A 23,105-nucleotide genomic window follows, 5' to 3' on the forward strand; every position below is an offset into this window, starting at 1 on the left:
TTGCGATAAAAAGACACAAAATAAAAAAAGTAACCGTCAATATTTTAACGGAAAGTTGCAAAAAAATACATAACCAAAAAAATAACCGCCAACGAAAAAAGTAACCGTCCATATTTTAACAAAGAGTTGAGATAAAAAGACACAACCTTGAAAAAATAACCGTCAATATTTTAACGAAAAGTTGCGATAAAAAGAGACAACCGAAAAAAATAACCATCAATATTTTAACGGAAAGTTGCGATAAAAAGACACAAATGAAAAAGTAATCGTCAATATTTTAACGAAAAGTTACGATAAAAAGACAACAAAAAAAATAACAGTCAACAAAAAATATAACCGTCAATATTTTAACGAAGAGTTGCGATAAAAAGACACAACAAAAAAAAATAACCGTCAATATTTTAACGAAAAATTGCGATAAAAAGATAGAAACGAAAAAAGTAACCCTCAATATTTTAATGGAAAGTTGTGAAAAAAAGACACGACCAAAAAAATAACCATCAACGGAAAAAAATAACCGTCAATATTTTAACGAAGTGTTACGATAAAGAGACACAACCGAGAAAAATAACCGTCAACGGAAAATTATGATAAAAAAAACAAAACCGAGAAAACTAACCGTCAATATTTTAACGGAAAGTTGGGATAGAAAGACACAAATGAAAAAAGTAACCGTCAATATTTTAACGGAAAATTACGATAAAAACAACCGAAAAAATAACCGTCAACGAAAAAAGTAACCGTCAATATTTAACGAAGAGTTGCGATAAAAAGACATAACCGAAAAAAAATAACCATTAATATTTTAACGAAGAGTATCGATAAAAAGACACAACCAAGAAAAAATAACCGTCAATATTTTAACGGAAAGTTGCGATAAAAAGACAGAAACGAAAAAAGTAACCGTCAATATTTTAACCGAAAGTGGCAATAAAAGGACGCAACCGAAAAATAATCATCAACAAAAAAATTAACAGTCAATATTTTAACGAAGAGTTTTGATAAAAAGACACAACCGAGAAAAAATAACCGTCAATATTTTAACGGAAAGTTGCGATAAAAAGACACAACCGGGAAAAATAACTGTCAATATATTTACGGAAAGTTACGATAACAAGACACAAACGAAAAAAGTAACCGCAAATATTTTAACGGAAAATTGCGATAAAAAGACACAACCGAAAAATAACCGTCAACAAAAAAAGTAACCGTCAATATTTTAACGAAGAGTTGCGATAAAAGACACGATCGTAAAAAATAACAGTAAATATTAAAACGAAAGGTCGTGATAAAAAGATGCAACCGCTCAGATGTGCAGATGGTATTTATTAGATTGCTATTATATATAGATTTTTGATATAAAAAAGTCATTTATCTTGATTAAAAGATGGATTTCAATTATAGTTTTATCTCCTTCAAAATTGACATAGCAAATATAAATTCAAACTAAAGAAAGTCTAATTTCGACAAACAATCTCCCAGCTATACCATATTTTACTGTTTTATTTGTTTGTAATCGTTAGCAACAACGACAATCGGTTTAATTTTTATAATCGTTAGCGATAACTATCACCAACGAAAATCATGTTTATTTTTTAGTTGTTGGAAACATTTAACATGTGATCTTGGTTCAAAAATGTATCACCATTAAGAAATAAACACAATTTTGTTGGTCGCATACTCGCATGGCATGGCACTGGCACTGGCACTGGTTGCCGACAACTACGAAAACAAAACTAAGAAACCCATGCTTGGGCTCAGACTAAAAACAAACTAATTGGGCCAAGCCCATTTAGTATTAACCGACTCAAATCACTAATCCCACTCCGGCCCATTTAGAAGAAAGTTATAAACTTCCTTGTTAAGAAGAGAGAAGGTCGAAAAATCAAGCTTTCACAAGTACGGAAAATTACAGTATCTCCTCCTCCATCTTTTTTTACTTTCCTCAGAGCTCTCTCCTCTCCGCAACTTCCACCACCACCAAATCGGAACTCTCGGCGTTCTTACTTCGTCTCCGGCGTTACCTCCGTCGATTTCATCTTCTCAGGTAACTTAGGGTTTCCTCTTTTTTTACTTTTTGATCGAAAAAGTCTGATGATGTCTAGCGTTAACTCTTTTAGTCCTCATAGTCGTACTCGTACTCGTAGTCTTAGGGTTTTGCTGGCGACGATACTTTGATTTATCAAACCGAACTTCTTCTTTGTGATCTTCTATGAATCAAAAGTTTTCTTAGGGATATTAATTAGGTTTTGTTACGGGAGATAATTAATCCATCGTCGATGCTTCTTCTTTGTACTTCTGGCTTTGTTTCATACGTTTTGACCTTTGTGAAGAGCTTATTAGAGTGACATTGCTCTGCCTAAGCGTTTTAGTCCAACGAATGCTTTATTCTCTTTTTACTGTGTAAAGAAATTTGAGATCCTTGTTTGATTGCAGTTGGAAGGAGTGAATTGATAAGGACAGGCCAAGATGGCGAACTTACAAGTGTCTGGGATAATCGAAAAGGTCTTTTCATCATCTATTTCGAATTAAGCTCAATTTTCTTTTTCTTGAGTATAGTCACCATTTCTTAATGCTGTATTTACTTTATGTTCAGATGACGGGTAAAGATAAAGATTACAGATACATGGCAACCTCTGATTTGCTTAATGAGTTGAATAAGGATTCCTTTAAACTTGACACGGACTTGGAGATGAGATTGTCGAGTATCATATTGCAACAGCTCGATGATGTGGCTGGTGATGTTTCTGGATTGGCTGTTAAATGGTTAGCTCTCTGCTCTTAGCAACTTATGAACTAAGCTGACGTTTTACAATTGGCATTCAAATGTTCTGTGTCTGTCTTGGTATATCTTATATTACGGCTTTGTTTTTCTAGGCCGCGAGCCTTTATATTTAGCTAATCTGTTGTCGACCTTTGATGTATGATTTTGTTCCAGTCTTGCCCCATTGGTGAAGAAGGTTGGAGAAGAACGAATTGTCGAAATGACCAACAAATTATGTGATAAACTGCTGCATGGGAAAGACCAGCATCGTGATACCGCAAGCATAGCTCTCAGGACTGTTGTCGCCCAAGTTACTCCGTCGCTTGCTCCATCTATTCTTGTTACTTTAACCCCACAAATGATAGGAGGGATAAGTGGCCAGGTTAGTTGTTGGGAGGTCTATTCCTTATTTTTCGATTGCATATGAGACACTGCTTAGGGTCCTAGACAATTTCGGATGCCATCAAAATCACTAATCAGGCTACATATCATATTGATTGATATCTATTGGAAATTTAGTTGATTTTACGTTTTAAGTTTTATTGGAGCTAATACAGTTAAATAACTTTTTCTAAAAAACTCTTAGTAGACCAGAGCACAGTATACCCATATAATTATTTGTCTACTCTTATGAAATCTGAGGTACTATCATCTTGTTTTACAAGTAACTAATTTTCTGCTTGTGTACTGCTGAAGGGAATGAGCTCAGGGATTAAGTGTGAATGTCTTGAGATCATGTGTGATGTTGTTCAAAAATATGGAAGTTTAATGACGGATGATCACGAGAAGCTATTGAACACATTGCTATTGCAATTGGGCTGTAACCAAGCCACAGTCAGGAAGAAGACTGTTACATGCATTGGTAAGTTCACCAAATTGAGTCAATATGATTTCTGGCTATTTCTGTCAATAGTTAGCTGATTTGAAACCAAGTTTTAATCTGCCGGGGCTTGAGTGGTAGCTTTCCTCATCTATTTTAGAAATATGAATCTCAGCTGTTTCTGTCAATTCTTGTGATAACAATGCGGGTTCAAAGGATATATTCAATGCCATTTTTTGCCAGTCTTATATAGAGCTCTTAATTCGATGGTATATATCCTCTTTTAAGTTTAAAATTTTCTGTGGTGTCAGCATCTCTTGCTTCCAGTCTGTCTGATGATTTGCTCGCAAAGGCGACAGTTGAAGTTGTGAAAAATCTAAGTAACAGGAATGCAAAATCGGAGATTACACGTACCAATATTCAAATGATTGGAGCTTTATGGTACTTCCTGTCTTTCCTTCTTATTGGCTTGTTTTTTGTTTTTAACTTCTTACCATGCGTTACTGTAGTATGCTTCTGTTAGTTGTACTTGTCCTACCTACTTCTTGATTGGGATGAATGGTTACCTTACACATCTACGACTAAGCTTGCCATGGTTATGATGCTATATAATGCGTTTCTGTTTCAGCCGTGCTGTTGGGTACCGATTTGGGACTCATCTAGGTAACACTGTGCCAGTATTAATTAATTACTGCACCAGCGCTTCAGAAAATGACGAGGAGCTTCGCGAGTATAGCTTACAGGTATCATGCAAGATTCCCTAATGTTCCTACTTTCTCACTAGGCTTGCATTTTTTGTTTTCTCATCTAATTTTTGTAATCGGACAATTACTTAGGCGTGCTTGTAGTCTCTTTTCTTTTCCTATGTTATTAAATTGGAATTATAATCTTAGCTTCAATAAAATTGTTATGAACAATGTAGGCGATAACATGTCTGTTCTGAAATTTGACTGCAGGCACTTGAAAGTTTCTTGCTACGATGTCCCAGGGACATCTCACCATATTGTGATGAAATTTTAAATCTCACTTTGGAATATATTAGTTATGACCCGAATTTTACGGACAACATGGAGGAAGATACTGATAATGAGACTCTTGAAGATGAAGAAGATGAGTAAGTTCTGATTTAATCATCGGAATGGTAACCTAGCTCCTTACGGTGCACCATTATCTCACTGACATAAGTCTTTCTTTCTCACAGCGAGAGTGCAAATGAGTACACAGATGATGAGGATGCCAGCTGGAAAGTTAGGAGAGCAGCGGCGAAATGCCTAGCAGGATTAATCGTTTCTCGTTCTGAGATGCTCGCTAAAGTATATCAAGAGGTATATTTTCTTTAAATGATCAAGAGTATTATCTTTCAGGACAAAAGTGTACAAGAATCCTGACCCTTACATGACGAGTTTTTTTCATCTTTTTACTTACATTGATTAAATAAGAAAGAAGAATCTATTATAGTCTTTATTGTTGAGGAGTTTAGTAAATAGTCTCTTCTTTTGCAGGCCTGCCCGAAACTAATTGATAGATTTAAGGAAAGAGAGGAAAATGTGAAGGTATGGAAAATAAATAATGCTCTATCTTGCATTGCTATATGATCATTGATCTGAGATTGAGGTATTATTGTTTCAGATGGATGTATTCAACACATTCATTGATCTGTTACGGCAAACAGGAAATGTTACAAAAGGTCAAACTGACACTGATGAATCAAGGCAAAAATTCTGAACCCTTTCACTCGATCAGTATGGATGGTCTGTCACATTACTGATGAAACCCTGCTAACTAAATATATACCTTTGGTCGATGCAGTCCAAAATGGCTACTGAAGCAAGAAGTCTCAAAGATTGTGAAATCCATAAATAGGCAACTACGTGAAAAGTCTGTTAAGACAAAGGTATGAAAGTGTTAAACATTCTTTTTGGTTTGGTTCCTGTTTGATACTTTCATAACTTCTTACCTATCTGTAGGTTGGTGCATTCTCCGTTTTGAGAGAACTTGTTGTTGTCTTGCCTGACTGCCTTGCTGATCATATTGGTTCACTTGTTCCTGGAATTGAAAGGGCGCTAAATGTTGGTGGATATATTCATTACACTTATTTAATGTCAGTGTTACTCCTTTTCAAGTGCTCATGTTTCCCTCTATTTTTTTCCCTCTCCAGGATAAATCTTCTACTTCAAACTTGAAAATTGAAGCTCTTGTCTTCACCAAATTAGTCTTGGCATCACATGCGCCTCCTGTTTTTCATCCTTATATTAAGGTTAGGAAACAATAAGTGGTTTTCTGTCTATTGATATATTGACAAAATGTTTAACGACTAGTGTTGAGTCCATAGACTTCAAAACCTAGTTTTCGTAAGTAAATGAAGCTGATGATGGTTGCTATGACTGACTCTTGAAATTTTATGTAACTCTAGGCTCTTTCAAGTCCTGTTTTAGCTGCTGTTGGTGAACGCTATTATAAGGTGACCGCTGAGGCATTAAGGGTTTGTGGGGAACTTGTCAGAGTAGTACGCCCAAGTACTGCGGTGAGTATCTCATTACATTGAGATGTCATGTACACACTTGCTGATTCAATCTTTTCTCTTGATTTAGTGTCAGTGTTTGTTTTATTTAGAAGTTTGAACCATATATTTTCTCATAGACAGACTTGCAAATTTTGCATCTACTGATATTTTTTCTTCTGTGGTTTAGGGAATGGGCTTTGATTTTAAACCGTTTGTTCATCCAATCTACAATGCGATAATGTCGCGGTTGACAAATCAAGATCAGGACCAGGTCAGTGGCATGAATCTTCTTTTTTAGTCTTGTTTATTAAAATCCATGCTTTTTGGGGCAATGGACTTAACAATCTTAATTGAACTCTTTCAATTCGTCATTATGATTAATTAAAGAATTAGAAAATGCAAGCAGATAGCTGTGTTTGTATTTTAAATTTTGTCTTATTTACATTTCGTAATCTCTCTTGGCTTCAACAGGAAGTCAAGGAGTGTGCTATCACCTGTATGGGTCTTGTGATTTCAACATTTGGTGATCATTTGAGAGCAGAGTTACCTTCATGCCTTCCTGTGCTTGTTGATCGAATGGGAAACGAAATCACTCGCCTCACTGCAGTAAAGGTTGTTCTTGTGCTTCTGTTGAAGGTTTTATTTTAAAATTTTCTTTTAGCTCATGTCTGTGATTGTGTGGGTGCATGCAGGCATTTGCAGTCATTGCCACTTCTCCCCTTCACATTGATCTATCATGTGTCTTGGACCATTTGATTGCTGAACTAACGGGATTCTTACGGAAGGTATATGGCTTCTTACCACCATATCTTAATAGGGATCAAATATGTACTTTTCTTCGGTTTACTTTCTCATAGTTAGTAAAAAAATCCCTGAAGACAATATCTGGTATTTAGGCAATTTGTATTAATGTTTTTGTACAACAGGCTAATCGGGTTCTAAGGCAAGCAACACTGATTACTATGAATACCTTGGTAACAGCCTACGGTGATAAAATTGGCTCAGATGCTTATGAAGTTATTCTTGTGGAGCTTTCATCTCTGATTAGGTTTGTTTGCTTCTCTAATGAATTGCCACTGATTTTTTTGTTTCTTACTTTCTAGGTTGGTATTTTTATTAGAAGATGACTTTCGTATGTGTTTTTCAGTGTTTCGGACCTGCACATGACAGCTCTTGCACTCGAACTCTGCTGCACTCTGATGACCGGAAAGAGTTGTAGTGAAAATATCAGTTTGGCGGTTCGCAACAAAGTTCTTCCGCAGGCACTAACTTTAGTTAAAAGCCCATTGCTCCAGGGTCAAGCACTTTTGGTAAATTTTTCGTTACTGATGGAATTGGTATATACTTTGCCTGACCTTAAAGATTAGAAGGCAATGATTTCTTGGATATTTGTCACAGGATCTGCAAAAATTCTTTGAAGCTCTGGTGTATCATGCAAATACGAGTTTCTACACCTTGCTGGAATCATTGCTATCTTGTGCTAAGCCTTCTCCTCAGTCTGGAGGTGTTCCAAAGCAAGCATTATATTCAATTGCACAGTGTGTGGCGGTTCTTTGTCTCGCAGCGGGTGATAAGAATTGTTCGTCTACTGTTAAAATGCTTATGGAAATCCTTAAAGATGACAGCGGCACAAATTCAGTAAGCACATCGAATTTTTATTAGTTTGAGAGCCATAAGGGACTAGATTCACACTTATCTTCCTTTGTAGATCTACAGCTCAACTTAAAGGCTTATTTTTGTGCTGATGGTTTCTCGTGCAGGCAAAACAACATCTTGCCCTGTTATCTCTTGGTGAGATTGGGAGAAGGAAAGATCTCAGCGCACATGCTGGCATTGAAACAATCGTCATTGAGTCTTTCCAATCTCCGTTTGAAGAAATAAAGTCTGCAGCTTCGTATGCTCTTGGAAACATTGCTGTTGGCAATCTTTCCAATTATTTACCTTTTATCTTGAACCAGATTGATAATCAACAGAAAAAACAGTATATTCTCCTTCATTCACTCAAGGAGGTATGTTTTCCTTAACAAGTATCCATGTTATAATATCAGATTACATAAACTGCTTGATTTAATATCCTGTTCGTTGGTTTTTTAAGGTTATTGTGAGGCAGTCTGTTGATAAAGCGGATTTCCAAAATTCCAGTGTTGAGAAAATACTTGCTTTACTGTTTAACCATTGTGAAAGCGAGGAAGAAGGTGTAAGGAATGTTGTTGCTGAATGCTTGGGAAAAATGGCTTTGATAGAGCCTGAGAAATTGGTTCCTGCTCTTCAGGTAGAGAACACTGAACAATCCACTATTTGCATTTTACTCATTTGCTGTTACGCTTAGAGATGCATTCTGAATGTTATAGGTAAGGACGACGAGTCCAGCTGCTTTTACTCGTGCAACTGTTGTTACCGCTGTGAAATATTCAGTAGTGGAACGACCTGAGAAATTAGATGAAATCATCTTCCCTCAGATTTCTTCTTTCCTCATGCTGATTAAAGATGGTGACCGGGTAAGTGAAAAAATCTAACCCCTTCTGATGATAACAACATAAAACATCAATAAACATTGGATAATTGTGTAATCATAACTTTTTCTTTCGGTTATTGCAGCATGTTAGGCGTGCAGCTGTCTCAGCTCTGAGTACTTTTGCTCATTATAAACCAAACCTTATTAAAGGACTTCTCCCTGAATTGTTACCGCTTCTTTATGATCAGACCGTTATTAAGGTAAATTCTTAGTGATTCAGCCAAGTTATCTGTGTCAGAATATATTAGAAGGTTTTATCTTTCATCGCCTGAGACATTTATCTTTTGCAGAAAGAATTAATTAGGACGGTTGATCTTGGCCCATTCAAGCATGTCGTTGATGACGGGCTTGAGCTGAGGAAAGCAGCTTTTGAGTGTGTGTTTACTCTGCTCGATAGCTGTCTTGATCAAGTGAATCCGTCTTCTTTCATTGTTCCTTTCCTCAAATCCGGACTAGAAGGTGAGTGTTTCTGTCTTCCTCTGATGATAATTAACCTACTGTTTCGCCATTGTCTTTATTAGCTTATATCATAATCTCTGTTTATGCAGATCATTATGACCTGAAGATGCTTTGTCATCTTATACTCTCCTTGCTAGCAGATAAATCCCCCTCAGCCGTACTTGCTGGTATGTTTATTATAGCTTCCAAAGTCATTATATAAGAGCCGCCTAATAAAATCTGATCTGTCCTTATAATGTATGCAGTACTGGATTCTCTTGTGGAACCACTGCATAAAACAATAAGCTTCAAGCCAAAGCAAGATGCAGTGAAGCAAGAGCATGATCGTAATGAAGATATGATCAGAAGTGCTCTTCGTGCTATATCGTCACTGGATCGTATCAATGGGGTGGATTATAGCCACAAGTTCAAGGGCTTAATGGGTGACATGAAGAGGTCTGTACCATTGTGGGAAAAGTTTCAGACAATCCGGAACGAGTAAGTTTTTGTGTATGTTGTCTCATGAAAAAGCCATCGATGATGATTTTTCTATTCCAAGAAAAGGGTACAGCGAAAAAAAGAGTTGGTAACATAAATTTCTTCTGAATCGGCGAAAAAGGGTTTTATTGTTTGACAAGAAAGGATTTTTTTTAATATATGCTTTCTTTCATTGGACCTTTGTTTCTGTGTTGTTGCCTCCTTTTCTCTCTTTTATGACAATTTTAGGGGTTTTGCTTTTTGGTGATCTTTTTAAGTCGAATATGTTTGGACAATCTTAAAATTGAGTACAAACAGAATGCAGTCCGGCGTGCACTAATTTCTTCAAATAATTGAGTCCATGGAATACCTTTATTAATTAGTGTGCATGCAAATAAGTGACCGTCCAAATTCGACATGTTTATTTATTAATTAGCTTTAGTTTCTTTTCATAATGTATAAACAATTAGAAAACCCATATAAAACTACTCAAATTTTATCAAAATAAAAACAGAGAAAAATACTGAACACCATTTGTCATTATAAACTTGATACAAAATGATTTATATACATTAAAAGTGTCGGTCTAAATTGAATTAATATTGTAAAGATTAATTATATGATGCGGCACAGTTCAATGTGAAATGTTGCGAGTGATTTCATCAATAGAAACAACTTGCAGTTTGCCACTCGAAGAAGAAACAATAAAAATATTAAAGGTAATGCCATTTTGGCTGTGGCTCTATTCATAGTCACTACAAAGAAAATAGAAAGATAAAACTAATCTTTAATTCAACTTACAAAAGAGTAGAAATCCACAAAAATTTGCGGGTTTAGGTCTTTTTGTTTTTAGAGGTTACTGGAGACAGAAGAAAGACTTTTAAGTACCTGAAAATCCTTACAAAAACATAAAATCTCTCCTTCATTCATCAGTACCCTCAGAATTACCAGACTTGAGATGAAGATGCTTCTCTCGCTTTTGGAAATCTGTCAAACCTTTCCCACTTCCCGTCACACCCACTTTACCAAATGGATCTTCTGGTGATTTGAATATACTCTCTTTCTTCCTCCCTGTGAAGAACCCTACCTGCACAACCAACACCCCCGTCTCAGTATCACACCAAGAGAAAAAGCCATAAAAAATTCCGTATTTAACTAACCTTTTTAGTTTTGGCTTTAGTCGTCTGAAACTGTTGCCAATCATTCTGTTTCTTGTTCTGTACAACCTCGAGTTGCTCAAACCTTGCCTTGGACTTGAAAGCATGTATCTTCTTACGCTTTGCTATTTTCTGTAAAAAAAAAAAAGTGTCAGACCTCATAACACGACCTCATGGGACCAAAAAGCAAATGTGTGAAAAAGAATCTTGACTTACTACATCCTCAGGATCATTAGGATCGATTTTAAGCTTTGCTGGTAGAGTTTTAGTCTGGTAGTCAGAACTCGCAGCTTGCTCAATCTTTCTTTTGAGAGCATTTTTGGTAGCTTGAGCTAATCTCTCAGCTTCCACGATAGCATTTTGCTCGATTGGCCTCACATTTTCTGGATCAACCTAAATTATAACAAATCAACCTCAATATTAGTTAGTTTTTAAAAAACCAAATAAAACTGGAATAGAAGCATTACCTCTTCCTTGTTTCCCCACTCATCATAAGCAACAAAATAGCCATTCGCAGTATGTGCCTCAATGGTCGCATCATACCTGAACATTCAACTAATCAAAAGAAAGAAAAAAGGGAGAAAAAAACGTAAAGAATACAGTAGATACATCATGAATTACAAGAAACCCGAGAGTTTTCCAACATACCACTCGCCATCGTCACTAAAGACAGCTTGAACTTTTGTTCCAACAGGGAACTTACCCTCATGGATTGGGTCATTCCTTGAACCCTGAACAAAATACAATCACACATTAACCACCAAAATAAATATGTAGCAAGCTCTGGAGTAACATGGATCTAGGTTTACATAACGCATGCGTTTCCGTATTCAAATTTACAAAAAAATCACATGGCAGCATCTGAGGTAAGATGATGGAAAGAGAGAGAGAGAGCCAAAAAATAACCTAAAATGGTAACAAAAAGTGAAAAGACGACAGAATAGACCTACCATGTTTTCCCAAGCACTCTCTAAATCGGGTGAGCCAGCAGTTGCTCCAGCACTAACTCCAGCATCTGTTAGAGAAATCTCATTTTGCTTCGCAGTTGCAAGAAGTTCCTCTGTCAATGCAATCACCTATATGGTGCAAAAACAAGTTTCAGAGAATTCAGGATTTTTAACAATTTCACACAATATATCGATAAAGATTTTCAGAAGTAGAACTTCAGGGATCGAACGCGAGAAATGAGGAGATAGAAGCAGGCTGGCCATCATGACCCATATAAGCACACCTGCACAAATAACCAAGATAGAAATGATGAATTCCTTGCTAACTCTCCTACTTTCATGTATACTCCAACAACTGCTTTTGGCTGACCCAAACTCCACTGCCGGAGTTACATGGCACTCAAAACTATACTCACCTTTCAGACCCCAGAACTGAAAGAAAACTCCACTGTATCCGCTAGCTGTTAAATGAAAGTTGCTATTTCGAACAACAAGTTGATTCCTTCAAAAGAGAGAGGGAATAGAAACATAAAGGACACGGTATGCAAAACCTAGATGCTAAGTAACCTCATCTTGTACATATAGATCAATGATTTTCACTCAAACTAAGGGAGAATATTCATATGACATCAACAAGAAAGATGAAAAGATATGATCACACAAAACAACGATTAAGTGATTAAAGTAGAGGATTGATCACCTCTTTAAGCTCCTTTTCCATATCTGCATATTCCAAGTTTCTAGGGTCCTCTGACAAAAGCTGCCTAACCTGATACCAAAGAGTCAAAATTCAATCGGAAAACCCAGAGGAGAAGCAAGTGCATGATCACATTATACCATTAATCATTCAATTTCACAAGCAATATTCTCCAATCAGTAAGAAAAACATAAAATCATCACAAGCAGCAGGTACGAAAAAACTCAAAACTTTGAAATAGAATTCAAAAACCTAGTATAGTGAATAAGCCTCCAATCAACGAATCCCTAAAAAACCAATCTTACGAACCCTAACTCAGGACCAATCACACAAAACCCTTATCTTGACTCAAATTCAGAAACCCATATTCAATTTCTCTTCACCAATCCTCAAGAATTCGAAATTCTAATTCAAATACAAAATCCTGAAACAAAGAGAAGAAAGAAATCGATTCGAACGAACCTGTTCGAGCTGTTCTTTGTAGGTAGAGAGATTCGAAGCTAACACTTCGATGCTCAATTCTTCTACTCCTCCTTCCATCTTTTCTCCAAACTCAAAACTTCGATGTCAATTTCCTCTTTCAGGTTATAGTTGTACACTGATCTTTCTCTTCTCCGATTGTTCTTTGTCCCGAAGATATTTTGAGAGCAGTAATCAAAAAAAAAAGAGAGAAGCTTTTAATTAATTCTAATAAGCGTTTCTTGAGATTGCTTAATATCGTCTTGTTCGCGGCTTCGGCTTGACCGTTTCCTTGCGGATATTTTCAAGATTAGCCATATACATAAGTAACTCTCATAGATTTATCCCAAATAAATTAATGATTCATTAATACCCCCTCTTCCAATCCAATTTACAAGAAAAAATTAGGCATGTCCATTTTGCAATTGGGACTAGTATATATATCCATAATTTTTTTTTGAGAAAAAATTTCATTTAAATCGCCAGCTTTCAAATTTAGGTAATTTTAAACACGAACTTCCTAGTAGGCCTATTTAATTATCAACTAACATTGATTAAACATTTTGGACATGAGTTTTTTTTTTTACCAGACCAAACTGGACATGACGTTAACTTCGATAACATAATCACTAACAACCGTTATCACGATTCTCTGTTATGATAACCATTTTGGTCTCTTTATTCGTACCAATCTCTAAATTAAACTTGTAAATCAGTGAGAATTTGAGCAATGTTAACATCCGTTTCTAACATGTCTCGTCATCCGAATTTTCTATCCCGTATTTTGTAAAGAAATAGTAGTCGTAAAATATTTTGAATGCTCGAACTATCTGATTTTCACTAAAATGATACCCGAAAATGAATATCCAAAAAGAAAAACGTCTAAATTAGGTCTAATTTAGGATTTTAAAGTTAATTATTGAGAGTTTCATGGTCTAACTCTAAAACCACGTATGAGAAACCCAAATTGAAGGACCAAACGATTTCAGGCATTTTTGCTTCTTCTGTAAATAATATATCTAAGCATCAAACCTGAATTAAAAAAAATGGCGATTTCTACATTACTCTCAATCTCTTCTTTCACTCTATCTTCTTCCTCATCAACAAAAACCCATCTCCTAACTTCAACACCCACTTCTAGGGTTTATTCATCTCCGAGTTCTCCAAAATCAAAGCAAAATCGTTTACTACAGAGTCAAAGTTTCAGTCTTTTCCACCCATTACGCCGTAATTTCACCAGATTCTGTTCTTCTCCAGATGGGTTTCTCAGAAAAACCAAAGAAGACGAAGAAGGAAACGAAATCATTCAGCTTCCGTCTATTGGTGTAAACCCTGTTAAATTCGCGATTTGCGTTGTGTTGTGGGCTTCTTTCTCTTTGCTTTGGTTTGCTAGGTCTGGAGATGCTAAAGCTGCGACTGATTCAATCAAATCTTCGAGCTTTGGTCTCAAAATCGCCTCCACTCTTCGCCGTTTTGGTTGGCCAGACGAAGCTGTTGTGTTTGCTTTAGCTACTCTTCCGGTTATTGAACTCCGTGGTGCTATTCCTGCTGGTTACTGGATGCAGCTAAAACCTATAGTTCTCACTTTCTTCTCTGTTCTTGGGTTAGTCTCTTTAATCTTCACTTCTTGATATTGTTGTTGATTTGTTCATAGACCAGAGTTTGCTAGGTGGCTTTGATAAAAGTGTGAAATTTGAGCTTGAATTTGTTCTTTTATGTTTGAGGGTACACGTTTCTATTGCTTAGTTGGTTCTATAATAAGTTTGACTAAACAAAGTCTAGCAAGTGTTCTCATTTCTGTTGAATTTATGGTGTATTGGTGATAACTTGTGTGTGGAAATGGCAATGTGTCTTTTTTTGAGGAACATCTTTCTGTTGTTTAGTTGAATCTATGAGGTCGAATGTGATTGTGTCATATGATGATAAGTGAGAGCAATCATTCAATCCTTATTCATATGATTTCGTTATGTAAGCAAGTAGAAGTGATACTGATTTTGGGTTTTTTTCTGCAGCAATATGGTTCCGGTTCCATTCATCGTACTTTACCTCAAAAAGTTTGCATCTTTCGTGGCGGGTAAGAGCCAAACAGCTTCTAAATTACTCGATATCTTATTCAAAAGAGCTAAAGAGAAAGCTGGACCAGTGGAAGAGTTCCAATGGTTAGGGCTAATGCTCTTTGTAGCTGTTCCGTTCCCTGGAACCGGTGCTTGGACAGGTGCTATAATAGCATCTATCCTCGACATGCCGTTTTGGCCTGCTGTTTCGTCTAATTTCTGCGGTGTAGTGTTGGCTGGACTGTTGGTGAATTTGCTGGTGAATCTTGGTTTGAAACAAGCCATTGTTGCTGGTATTGCTCTCTTCTTTGTATCTACATTTATGTGGAGCGTTCTCAGAAACATTAGGAAGTCTATAAAACCATCGTTGCCTTGAATTGGTTATTAGATATTTAGATGTAGAAGAAAGAGTTTTTTTTCTTCAATTGTTAATAATGTTTTTAAGAGATTTGTGTTGGTCTTCCTTTCCCCAATTCACTCTTTTTATAAACCCCTTTTTTGTGGTATACAAATAATGTAATTTATCATACTGATTTAATATTATGGAAACTTACAAGATCATTGTGGAGTTGAGAAAAAAACGTTTGCAATTTTCCATTACTACGAAATAACATTTACAATGTAGAAGTATACAACATGAATGGGGATGTAGCTCAGATGAATGGGGATGTAGCTCAGATGGTAGAGCGCTCGCTTAGCATGCGAGAGGTACGGGGATCGATACCCCGCATCTCCATCGTTCTCGTATTTGTTTACTTTTTTTTCAGTATGTGGCTTTTATAGCGTAATAAAGGCCCATTATTTTGTTAGAGAAGCCCAATTACAACCTTTTTGTGTCGTGTGGCTTTAGTGTTAAAGCCCAATTATATCTCTTTTTCTTTTACGGTTTTGTTTTCGGATTACAACAAGTCAAATCAAGTGATTTAATCACACAGTAAACAAATCCGAACGTTGTGAAATGCAACGGTCATAAAAATAAGTAATTTAAAATTAAAAAGGGTATCTACACTATCTGACCATAAAAGAATTTATAATTAAGTTTCTATCTATGCTATTTCTTTAATTGAATGGACAAGAGAGAGAATATTGTTTTGACATTTTTACCCTTTTCTATACATCTAATTTTTTTTTTTCATCACATCTAATTATTTCTCTTCTCCTTCATCTTCCATGAATTTTCTTCGACATTGTCTATGGTGGGTTTTCCGACGTTATTTCCGATCACCGTCTCTCCTCCAAATCCTTCTCTTTCTTCATCGTCATCTCCATTTCTTCACAAACAAATTCTATATCTAACTTTGTATTTGACTCGTCACTTCCATCGCTTTTATACACAACACACAATCAATCAATCATCACCAAATAATTCACAAAAACAAAGAGCTTGGAACAGAGATACAAAGGTAAAGAGAGAAAAAGAAATAATTAGTTTACATGATTTTAGAATGGATTAAACTTTTCAATTGAAGAATTTGGGGATGTAAATTATGTTTTTGTAATTTAGAGAAAGATCGAAGGGGAGAAAGAGGTGGGAAAAGGAGAAGAAGAGAAGGTGAGAAGGTGAAATTGGGATTAGAGTTGCAGGTAACAATGGAGAAAGAAGAAGATTTGAGAGACGTGAAGAGAGAGGAGAATATTTGAGAAGAGAAGATTTTTTTTTTCCTGATAACACAAAAGTTAACCTTGATAAATAAATTATCATGATAAATAAATATATTAATGTGTAAATTAGCGGTAATAAATAAATTATTAAAATAAATAAACAAGCTAATATATAAGTTAGTTGATACATATCATATAATAAATCATTTAACACAATAAATATAAGTTTATCATATAACTTGTAAATTTATCGTGATACAATATGATTTATATTGCTTGTAAACCAGGTTAATATATAAGTTAGCTGATATCAATCGGATAATAAATGATTTAACACGATAAATATGTGTTTATCACATAACTTATATATTTATCGCGATACAATTTTAGTTATACTGTTAGATAATCTCAAATCATTGTTTCTTTATTGCTTCCGGTGATGAATAGTGTTTTCGACGATATGTGAACAGTGTTTACCGTTGTTGTTAGATATAAACTTGTTATCTCGTTATTATTTTTGTTAGCGCGCACATATAATAAAGGGTAATTTTGGAATTAATTGAGTCAGAAGAAAAAGAACTAATAAAAAAATAATCATAGTTAGTTTTTGGGTTTTTCAATCGTCTATGTATTTTAATTAATATAGCCCAATTAAAAATCATCAGGTGATTAGAAAGCGCAACGGCTAATACCAACAACAACGTTCGAATTTTCTACATGTATAAAACCCCACGCACTCTCATCTTTCGTCACAGCCAAAAAAAAGTTTTAGGAGGGGTTATTGGTTCATAGATTTATATGGAATTAGAAATCCAAACAAAAATCATTTGTTATTCAATCATTGATTTTAAAATCCTAATTAAATTCATGTGTTATTGGTTCTATGATTTATAAATACTAGTTAAAATCTTATGTTATTCGTTTAGTCATTTGTTTTTGGATTTGAGAATCCAAATTATGTTTTAAATGGAATTGAATGGAATTGAAAGAGAAAAATAAAAGGATTCAAATCCATGGGTAAACACATGTTATTTCAAAATCCATATATCTTGATTTCATAATTAATAGAAATTTTCAAATTCTATATGGATTTACAAATTAACAAACTAATAACACCCCCTTTAGGTTATCAAAATTTTGTAAAACTCTCTCTAATTATGTAAATCTCAAGGTTAGAACTCTTTTCTCTTCTCTTATCTCATTTGGATTTTACTTACTTGCAGAAATTTTGTGATAAAAAAAGAACGTTTTTGATTTTTTTCCTAATTCAATATAAAACGTGTACTTCTTTCACTAGATTTTCTATAGCTCTTCTTCTCTTTTAACTTATATGTCTCTCAGATTTGTTGTATTTGTGACTTTTATATCTTTGCTAGATTATTTTTTAACAATTAAAGTGTCTCTGCTACAGTGATATATGTGCAGACATATGTTTTGTTCTTTTACTTAAAAAGGAAACGTTTTTTTCTGTAGTCTCTTACGGCTGATGATCCCTTTATTATTCTATCTGCAGACTTTTTGCTTTTGTTCTTTTTACTTAAAAAAGGAAATGTTTTGCTTTTGTTGACAAAAAGATACGTTATTTCTTAGCAAAACTTATTAAAAACTAATTATTAATGTATCTGTGTTAAAATTGCAGAAGAATGTCGTCAAAAAGGCTAAAAAAAGCCAAACCATGTCGCCAGAATTTTGGTAATTAACGAGTCCATCCATTTGAAGGTTCGAGCTCCTCCTTTTCTCTCTCTCTCTCTCTCTCTCTTTGAATAATTATTGTTTTTCTTCATTGATGGATTTACAAAAGTTGCACACATTATTATATTTTATTAGGAGTCTTCAAACAACTGACACATTCGAATGGCAAAGACTTGTCGCACTGTTCGCTTCAAGGTTAGTGTCTCTTTAATTACCACTCTCTCTTAATCCGAATACAATGTAGCTGTAATGTAGGTTATTATTATTAAGGCTTGTTAGCAACTGAAAAACTTTTCAAAACTTATTAGTAAGACTTGTTAGCGCAACTGTAATTATAAAACTTTTTTAACAGCTGAAAAAATAAAAATTATTGTAGGATTAATTTTATGAAACTAAGTGACTTATGTAAGAGTGAAAATAGACAGAACATGACATCCTGTCTTTTTGATCGTTGGCGATGAGCATGTTCGACTTATTTTTCACTGTTATTACAAATCACTTTGTTTCTAAATTGATTTGACACTAAAATTTCTCACTCCATCCAAAACCCCAAACTTTTTAAAAGACTCTTTACAAACTTTAAAAATGATATAATTGTCAAATTATACGAAACAAAGTGAATTGTGGTGTCTTTGATCGTTAGAGATGAACTTATTTTTTATTATTATCACTCGATTACTAAATTGATTTGACAATAAAATTTCTCACTCATCCATCCAAACCCCAAATTTTAAAAGAATCTCTTTATATTCATAAACCATAAAAAAGATATTATTTTGTCGAATTAATTATACGAAATAAAGTGAATCGTAGAATAGTAGTGAAAATAGATAGAGCGTGACATCCCATCTTTGATCGTTAGAGATGAGCATGTTCAACTTATTTTTTTACTATATTATACTCAGATTCCTAAACTGATTTGACAAAATTGATTCCTAAATCCATCCAAAACCCCAAACTTTTTAAAAGACTCTTTATACAAATTTCCAAACCATAAAAACAAGGGAAACTTACTAGATTGACCCAAATAATGACTTTAATTATTAGAATGTCTCATAAAATATGGGGGTTAGACTGGTTATTTTTATGACGATAATACCCTTGCTCTCTTTGTTAAGAAAAAAAAAGAAGTCAAATTTACCCCTAAAATTTTTCGAAAAACGTCATAAAAAGTCTTAAGTTTGCTGGGTTCGTTATGACAGATTTATTTTAAATGGCAGACTTATTTATCAACGACAGATTTTTTGTGACAGATTTTTTATCTCTCACAGACTTATTTTAACAGGTTGTGGCAGACTTAAGTTAACACCACAGACTTTCATCACTTTGACAGATTTATTAAAATTAGTGGCAGATTTATGTTCCTAGTGGCCTCAGACTTTAAATTTTCATAAAAATATCTGTCATCAAGTGACAGATTTGTTTTTGGAGAAATAATTACCTCTAATTACTAGAATGACTTAGTAGTGATAACAGATTTTATTTATGTTATGACAGTTTTTTTTGTTTTAAAAAAAAAACTGTCAAGTGATAGCAGATTTGTCATTAAAAAAAAAAATGGCTAGATTGACTTACAATCGCAAATGAAATATTTCTGTGATGACAGATTTTATTTACATTATGACAGATTTAGGATTAATTCAAAGAAAACTGTCACATTACGACAGATTTAGTGATGAAAAAAGAAATTGCTGGAATGACTTCGTATAGTGATGACAGATATGTTTTATGCAATGACAGATTTTAATTTTTATTCATGTTATGACAGATTTTTTATACATATTTGATGACAGACGTTTCATGATGGACTACAGACAGACTTTTTAAACACGACAGACTTTTTTGTTTTGAATTTCCATAACTGAAAAATAATAAATGACGAGATAATCTAACTTACCTTATTTTCCTAGGATTTTGGGCTATCCTAACCGTTTCTCTACCTCTTGGACGACAGCCAACAAAAGTTCATACAAATAAACCGTTTCTCTATCTCGTTTCTCTATCTATCGTTTCTCTAGGGTTTTTGAAATTCACCATGATGTCTCAAAAGAAAGGGTTGGAGATGGATCCGGTGATTCTCGTATGTGGCAAATGGATTTTCGAGAATAACACATGGTCGTTCATCATTGATACAAATAGAGGATGTCGAGTTCTGGAAGCTAATAGGGAAACCAGTTACTCTCAATGCATTCGAATGGTAATGGAGGATTACGGAATCGAGAATAGAGGCTGTGATGTTGTGTTGAGTTACAAGATTTCGAAGATGTTGTCTCAGAATTTACCGGATGATACACCACCCGTTTTTATTACTAATTCAAGACAGTTTCACTCTTTTTTGGGGCAATTGAAGAGCGATACAATTCGACTTTGTGTTGAAGTGAAGAAGAAAGTTACAATTGAAGCTAATCAATCCAACACCGATGGCATCGTTGATAGTACCTTGCAGAGAAAACGAACAAGAATTGCCAACGAGTTGGTTAAGGAAGTTACGGATTTGATTAATGAAGCTGTTGGTGATGACGGCGATGACGATGAAGAAACGAGATTTGATTACTGTGACGACTCTGACGGAACAGATTCTGATGATGAGAATTATAGCTTGTATGGGATTCCACCAGTTGTAGAAGAAAAACAAATACTGCCGTTGAAGAAAAAGAGTTCAGGTATCTATATTGAAGAACAAAAAGATGATGATTATTATGCAAAGTTTCAATTGCCTTCTGTGGATTTGGCTGTTGGACAGTGTTACGAATCAAAAGAACACTTGGAAACACGACTGAAGATACTAACCGTAGTACAGAGATTCGATTTCTACGTAGACAAATCGACACCTTTTCTTTTGATTGTCAAGTGCTGGATAAAAGGGTGTACGTGGAGGGTACGAGCTACGACACAAAGAGACTACCCAAAGTTTCATATTCGTGTTTTTATTTCTGAACACTCATGTTCAGTAACAGAGCGTTCTGCACGTGCCCGTCAAGCAACTCATGATATTCTTGGAGTATTATACAAGGATTTTGTTGGTGGAATTGGCCCCAAAGTATTGCCAATGCATGTTGCTGAATCATTGAAGAAACGTTTTCAGATCAAGGTACAATACAAATTTTAATAATTTTTGGCGTTTTAAAACAAAAAGTTTTTAATGTTTAACAGAAACAGTAATTTTTTCTTAATAGATGGATTATTGGAAGGCTTATAGGACGCTGAGGTATGCGCGAGAATTGGTAAGAGGAAGTCCAGAGAGTGGTTATGAGCAACTACCTACTTACTTGTACATGTTAAGAAGGGCTAATCCGGGGACATTGACGAGACTTGAAGTTGATGAAGAAAAAAGATTTAAGTACATGTTTCTAGCCTTTGGTGCAAGCATGCTTGGATTTCCATTCATGAGGAAAGTGGTGGTTGTTGATGGTACTTTTCTACAGGGAAAACACAAAGGGACACTTCTTACAGCAACAGCTCAAGATGGTAATTTTCAGATTTTTCCGATTGCTTTTGCTGTGGTTGATACAGAAAATGATGAATCTTGGGAATGGTTTTTCAAGCAACTGAGCTGTGTCATACCAGATGATGAGGGCCTAGCCATTATTTCAGATAGGCACAAATCAATTGCGAAAGCAATCAAGGTGGTTTATCCGAAGGCGAGTAGAGGAATTTGTACATACCATCTGTACAAAAATATATTGGTCCGTTTTAAAGGTAAAGAAACATTTGGATTGGTTAAGAAGGCTGCGAATGCATTCAGACAGGTAGATTTTCAAACCATATTCCATCAGATAGAAGTGGCAAATCCTGAACTACATGCATATCTAGATAGGGCTGATGTGCGACTTTGGACACGTGTACATTTCCCCGGTGATAGGTATAACTTGCTTACAAGTAATATTGCGGAATCAATGAATAATGTGATGTCACACGCCAGGAGTTTTCCTATTACACAGTTGTTAGAAGAAATAAGGTCCATGATGACTAAATGGTTATCAGATCGGCGGAGTGATGCATTAAAAATGACTACATCTTTGACACGTGGTGTCGAGAAAATTCTGCAGGTATATTCTCATACTTTCAATCAATGTCAGTTAAACAAGTATATTTGTTTCACTATTAATAATGTTATTCATTTTTACAGAGCCGCGTTGACTATGCGAAGTTACTTGCTGTGCAAGATATAGATGCACAACAAGTACAAGTGACAAGTGCAACATCTCTCCACGTTGTAAATTTGGTCGATAAAAAGTGTACATGTTGCAGGTTTGATGTGGAGAAATTGCCATGTGCACACGCAATTGCGGCGGCTGAGAACAGGAAAGTCTCTCGAATTTCAATGTGCCATTCGTATTATCACAAGAACTATCTTTACAATTCCTATGCTAACGCCATCATGCCAAGGGAGTTTGCTATACCTGTTCCTGAACATGTAGCAACAACGGTTTGTTTACCACCCATACCCAAACAACAACCGGGAAGGCCAAAGAATTCGAGAATTAAGTCAGCATTGGAGATTGCTATGGAAATGAAAAAGCCAAGAAAATTATACACTTGTGGCAATTGCAATCAAGTTGGTCATAATCGTAAGACTTGTAATCTTCAAGTTTAATTTCTTTTTTCGTCATTGACTAGTTATTGTGGTGTAAGTCTACAGTTGAATTCTTTATCTTTTTCATATAATACTTTGGTTAAATTTTGATAGATTATGTTTGTCATGAAACGTTTGAAAGATTATGAATCTTCCATATTCTTTTCATCTGCTCTTGATAGTTTTTTGAAGATATTAAAAGTATGGAACGTTGGTAAGGTAATTGACAAGGCTGAATGATGGCAAAAGTCTAGATCCCCCGTTATTTCTGTATAAATCAATACAGAAGCACTAAAAGTCTGAAAATAAGCATGAAAAAGTCTGAAACAAGGTGACACTGTTTTAAATCCTAGAAATAAAGAACAAAAGACCTATAAGTACGAGATTACATAAATCAAAGTCAC

General features: G+C 35.0%; 3 protein-coding genes and 1 non-coding gene across 4 annotated transcripts; 3 read left to right on the forward strand and 1 right to left on the reverse strand.

Moving 5' to 3' along the window:
• Positions 1 to 1,880: 1,880 nt before the first annotated feature.
• On the forward strand, positions 1,881 to 9,853 carry LOC9312892 (cullin-associated NEDD8-dissociated protein 1). Its single transcript, XM_021025412.1, has 28 exons — positions 1,881 to 2,047; positions 2,437 to 2,505; positions 2,597 to 2,766; positions 2,939 to 3,146; positions 3,461 to 3,626; positions 3,896 to 4,025; positions 4,213 to 4,327; positions 4,541 to 4,698; positions 4,786 to 4,909; positions 5,087 to 5,137; positions 5,214 to 5,296; positions 5,394 to 5,478; positions 5,552 to 5,653; positions 5,743 to 5,841; positions 5,998 to 6,108; positions 6,275 to 6,358; positions 6,559 to 6,699; positions 6,780 to 6,872; positions 7,014 to 7,135; positions 7,235 to 7,397; positions 7,486 to 7,725; positions 7,848 to 8,096; positions 8,183 to 8,359; positions 8,439 to 8,585; positions 8,686 to 8,802; positions 8,893 to 9,061; positions 9,151 to 9,228; positions 9,307 to 9,853. The coding sequence occupies exons 2-28, from the start codon at positions 2,470 to 2,472 to the stop codon at positions 9,540 to 9,542; spliced, it is 3,654 nt and encodes a 1,217-aa protein (XP_020881071.1). The 5' UTR covers positions 1,881 to 2,047; positions 2,437 to 2,469; the 3' UTR covers positions 9,543 to 9,853.
• A 369-nt stretch (positions 9,854 to 10,222) lies between these two features.
• LOC9311205 (survival of motor neuron-related-splicing factor 30) lies at positions 10,223 to 13,009 on the reverse strand. Its single transcript, XM_002876778.2, has 8 exons — positions 12,781 to 13,009; positions 12,322 to 12,390; positions 11,625 to 11,750; positions 11,323 to 11,405; positions 11,142 to 11,217; positions 10,891 to 11,067; positions 10,678 to 10,806; positions 10,223 to 10,604 (listed from the first exon to the last, which is right to left on the reverse strand). The coding sequence occupies exons 1-8, from the start codon at positions 12,856 to 12,858 to the stop codon at positions 10,440 to 10,442; spliced, it is 903 nt and encodes a 300-aa protein (XP_002876824.1). The 5' UTR covers positions 12,859 to 13,009; the 3' UTR covers positions 10,223 to 10,439.
• Positions 13,010 to 13,698: 689 nt separating this feature from the next.
• Positions 13,699 to 15,337, forward strand: LOC9312893. The gene is made up of 2 exons (XM_002875091.2): positions 13,699 to 14,380; positions 14,790 to 15,337. The coding sequence occupies exons 1-2, from the start codon at positions 13,824 to 13,826 to the stop codon at positions 15,205 to 15,207; spliced, it is 975 nt and encodes a 324-aa protein (XP_002875137.1). The 5' UTR covers positions 13,699 to 13,823; the 3' UTR covers positions 15,208 to 15,337.
• Positions 15,338 to 15,494: 157 nt separating this feature from the next.
• Positions 15,495 to 15,567, forward strand: TRNAA-AGC. The gene has a single exon. It is a non-coding gene; the product is annotated as a tRNA-Ala (tRNA).
• The last annotated feature ends 7,538 nt before the right edge of the window (positions 15,568 to 23,105 follow it).

This window comes from Arabidopsis lyrata (genome assembly GCF_000004255.2).
Source record: "Arabidopsis lyrata subsp. lyrata unplaced genomic scaffold ARALYscaffold_5, whole genome shotgun sequence".
In the NCBI taxonomy this organism is placed as follows: Eukaryota; Viridiplantae; Streptophyta; class Magnoliopsida; order Brassicales; family Brassicaceae; genus Arabidopsis; species Arabidopsis lyrata.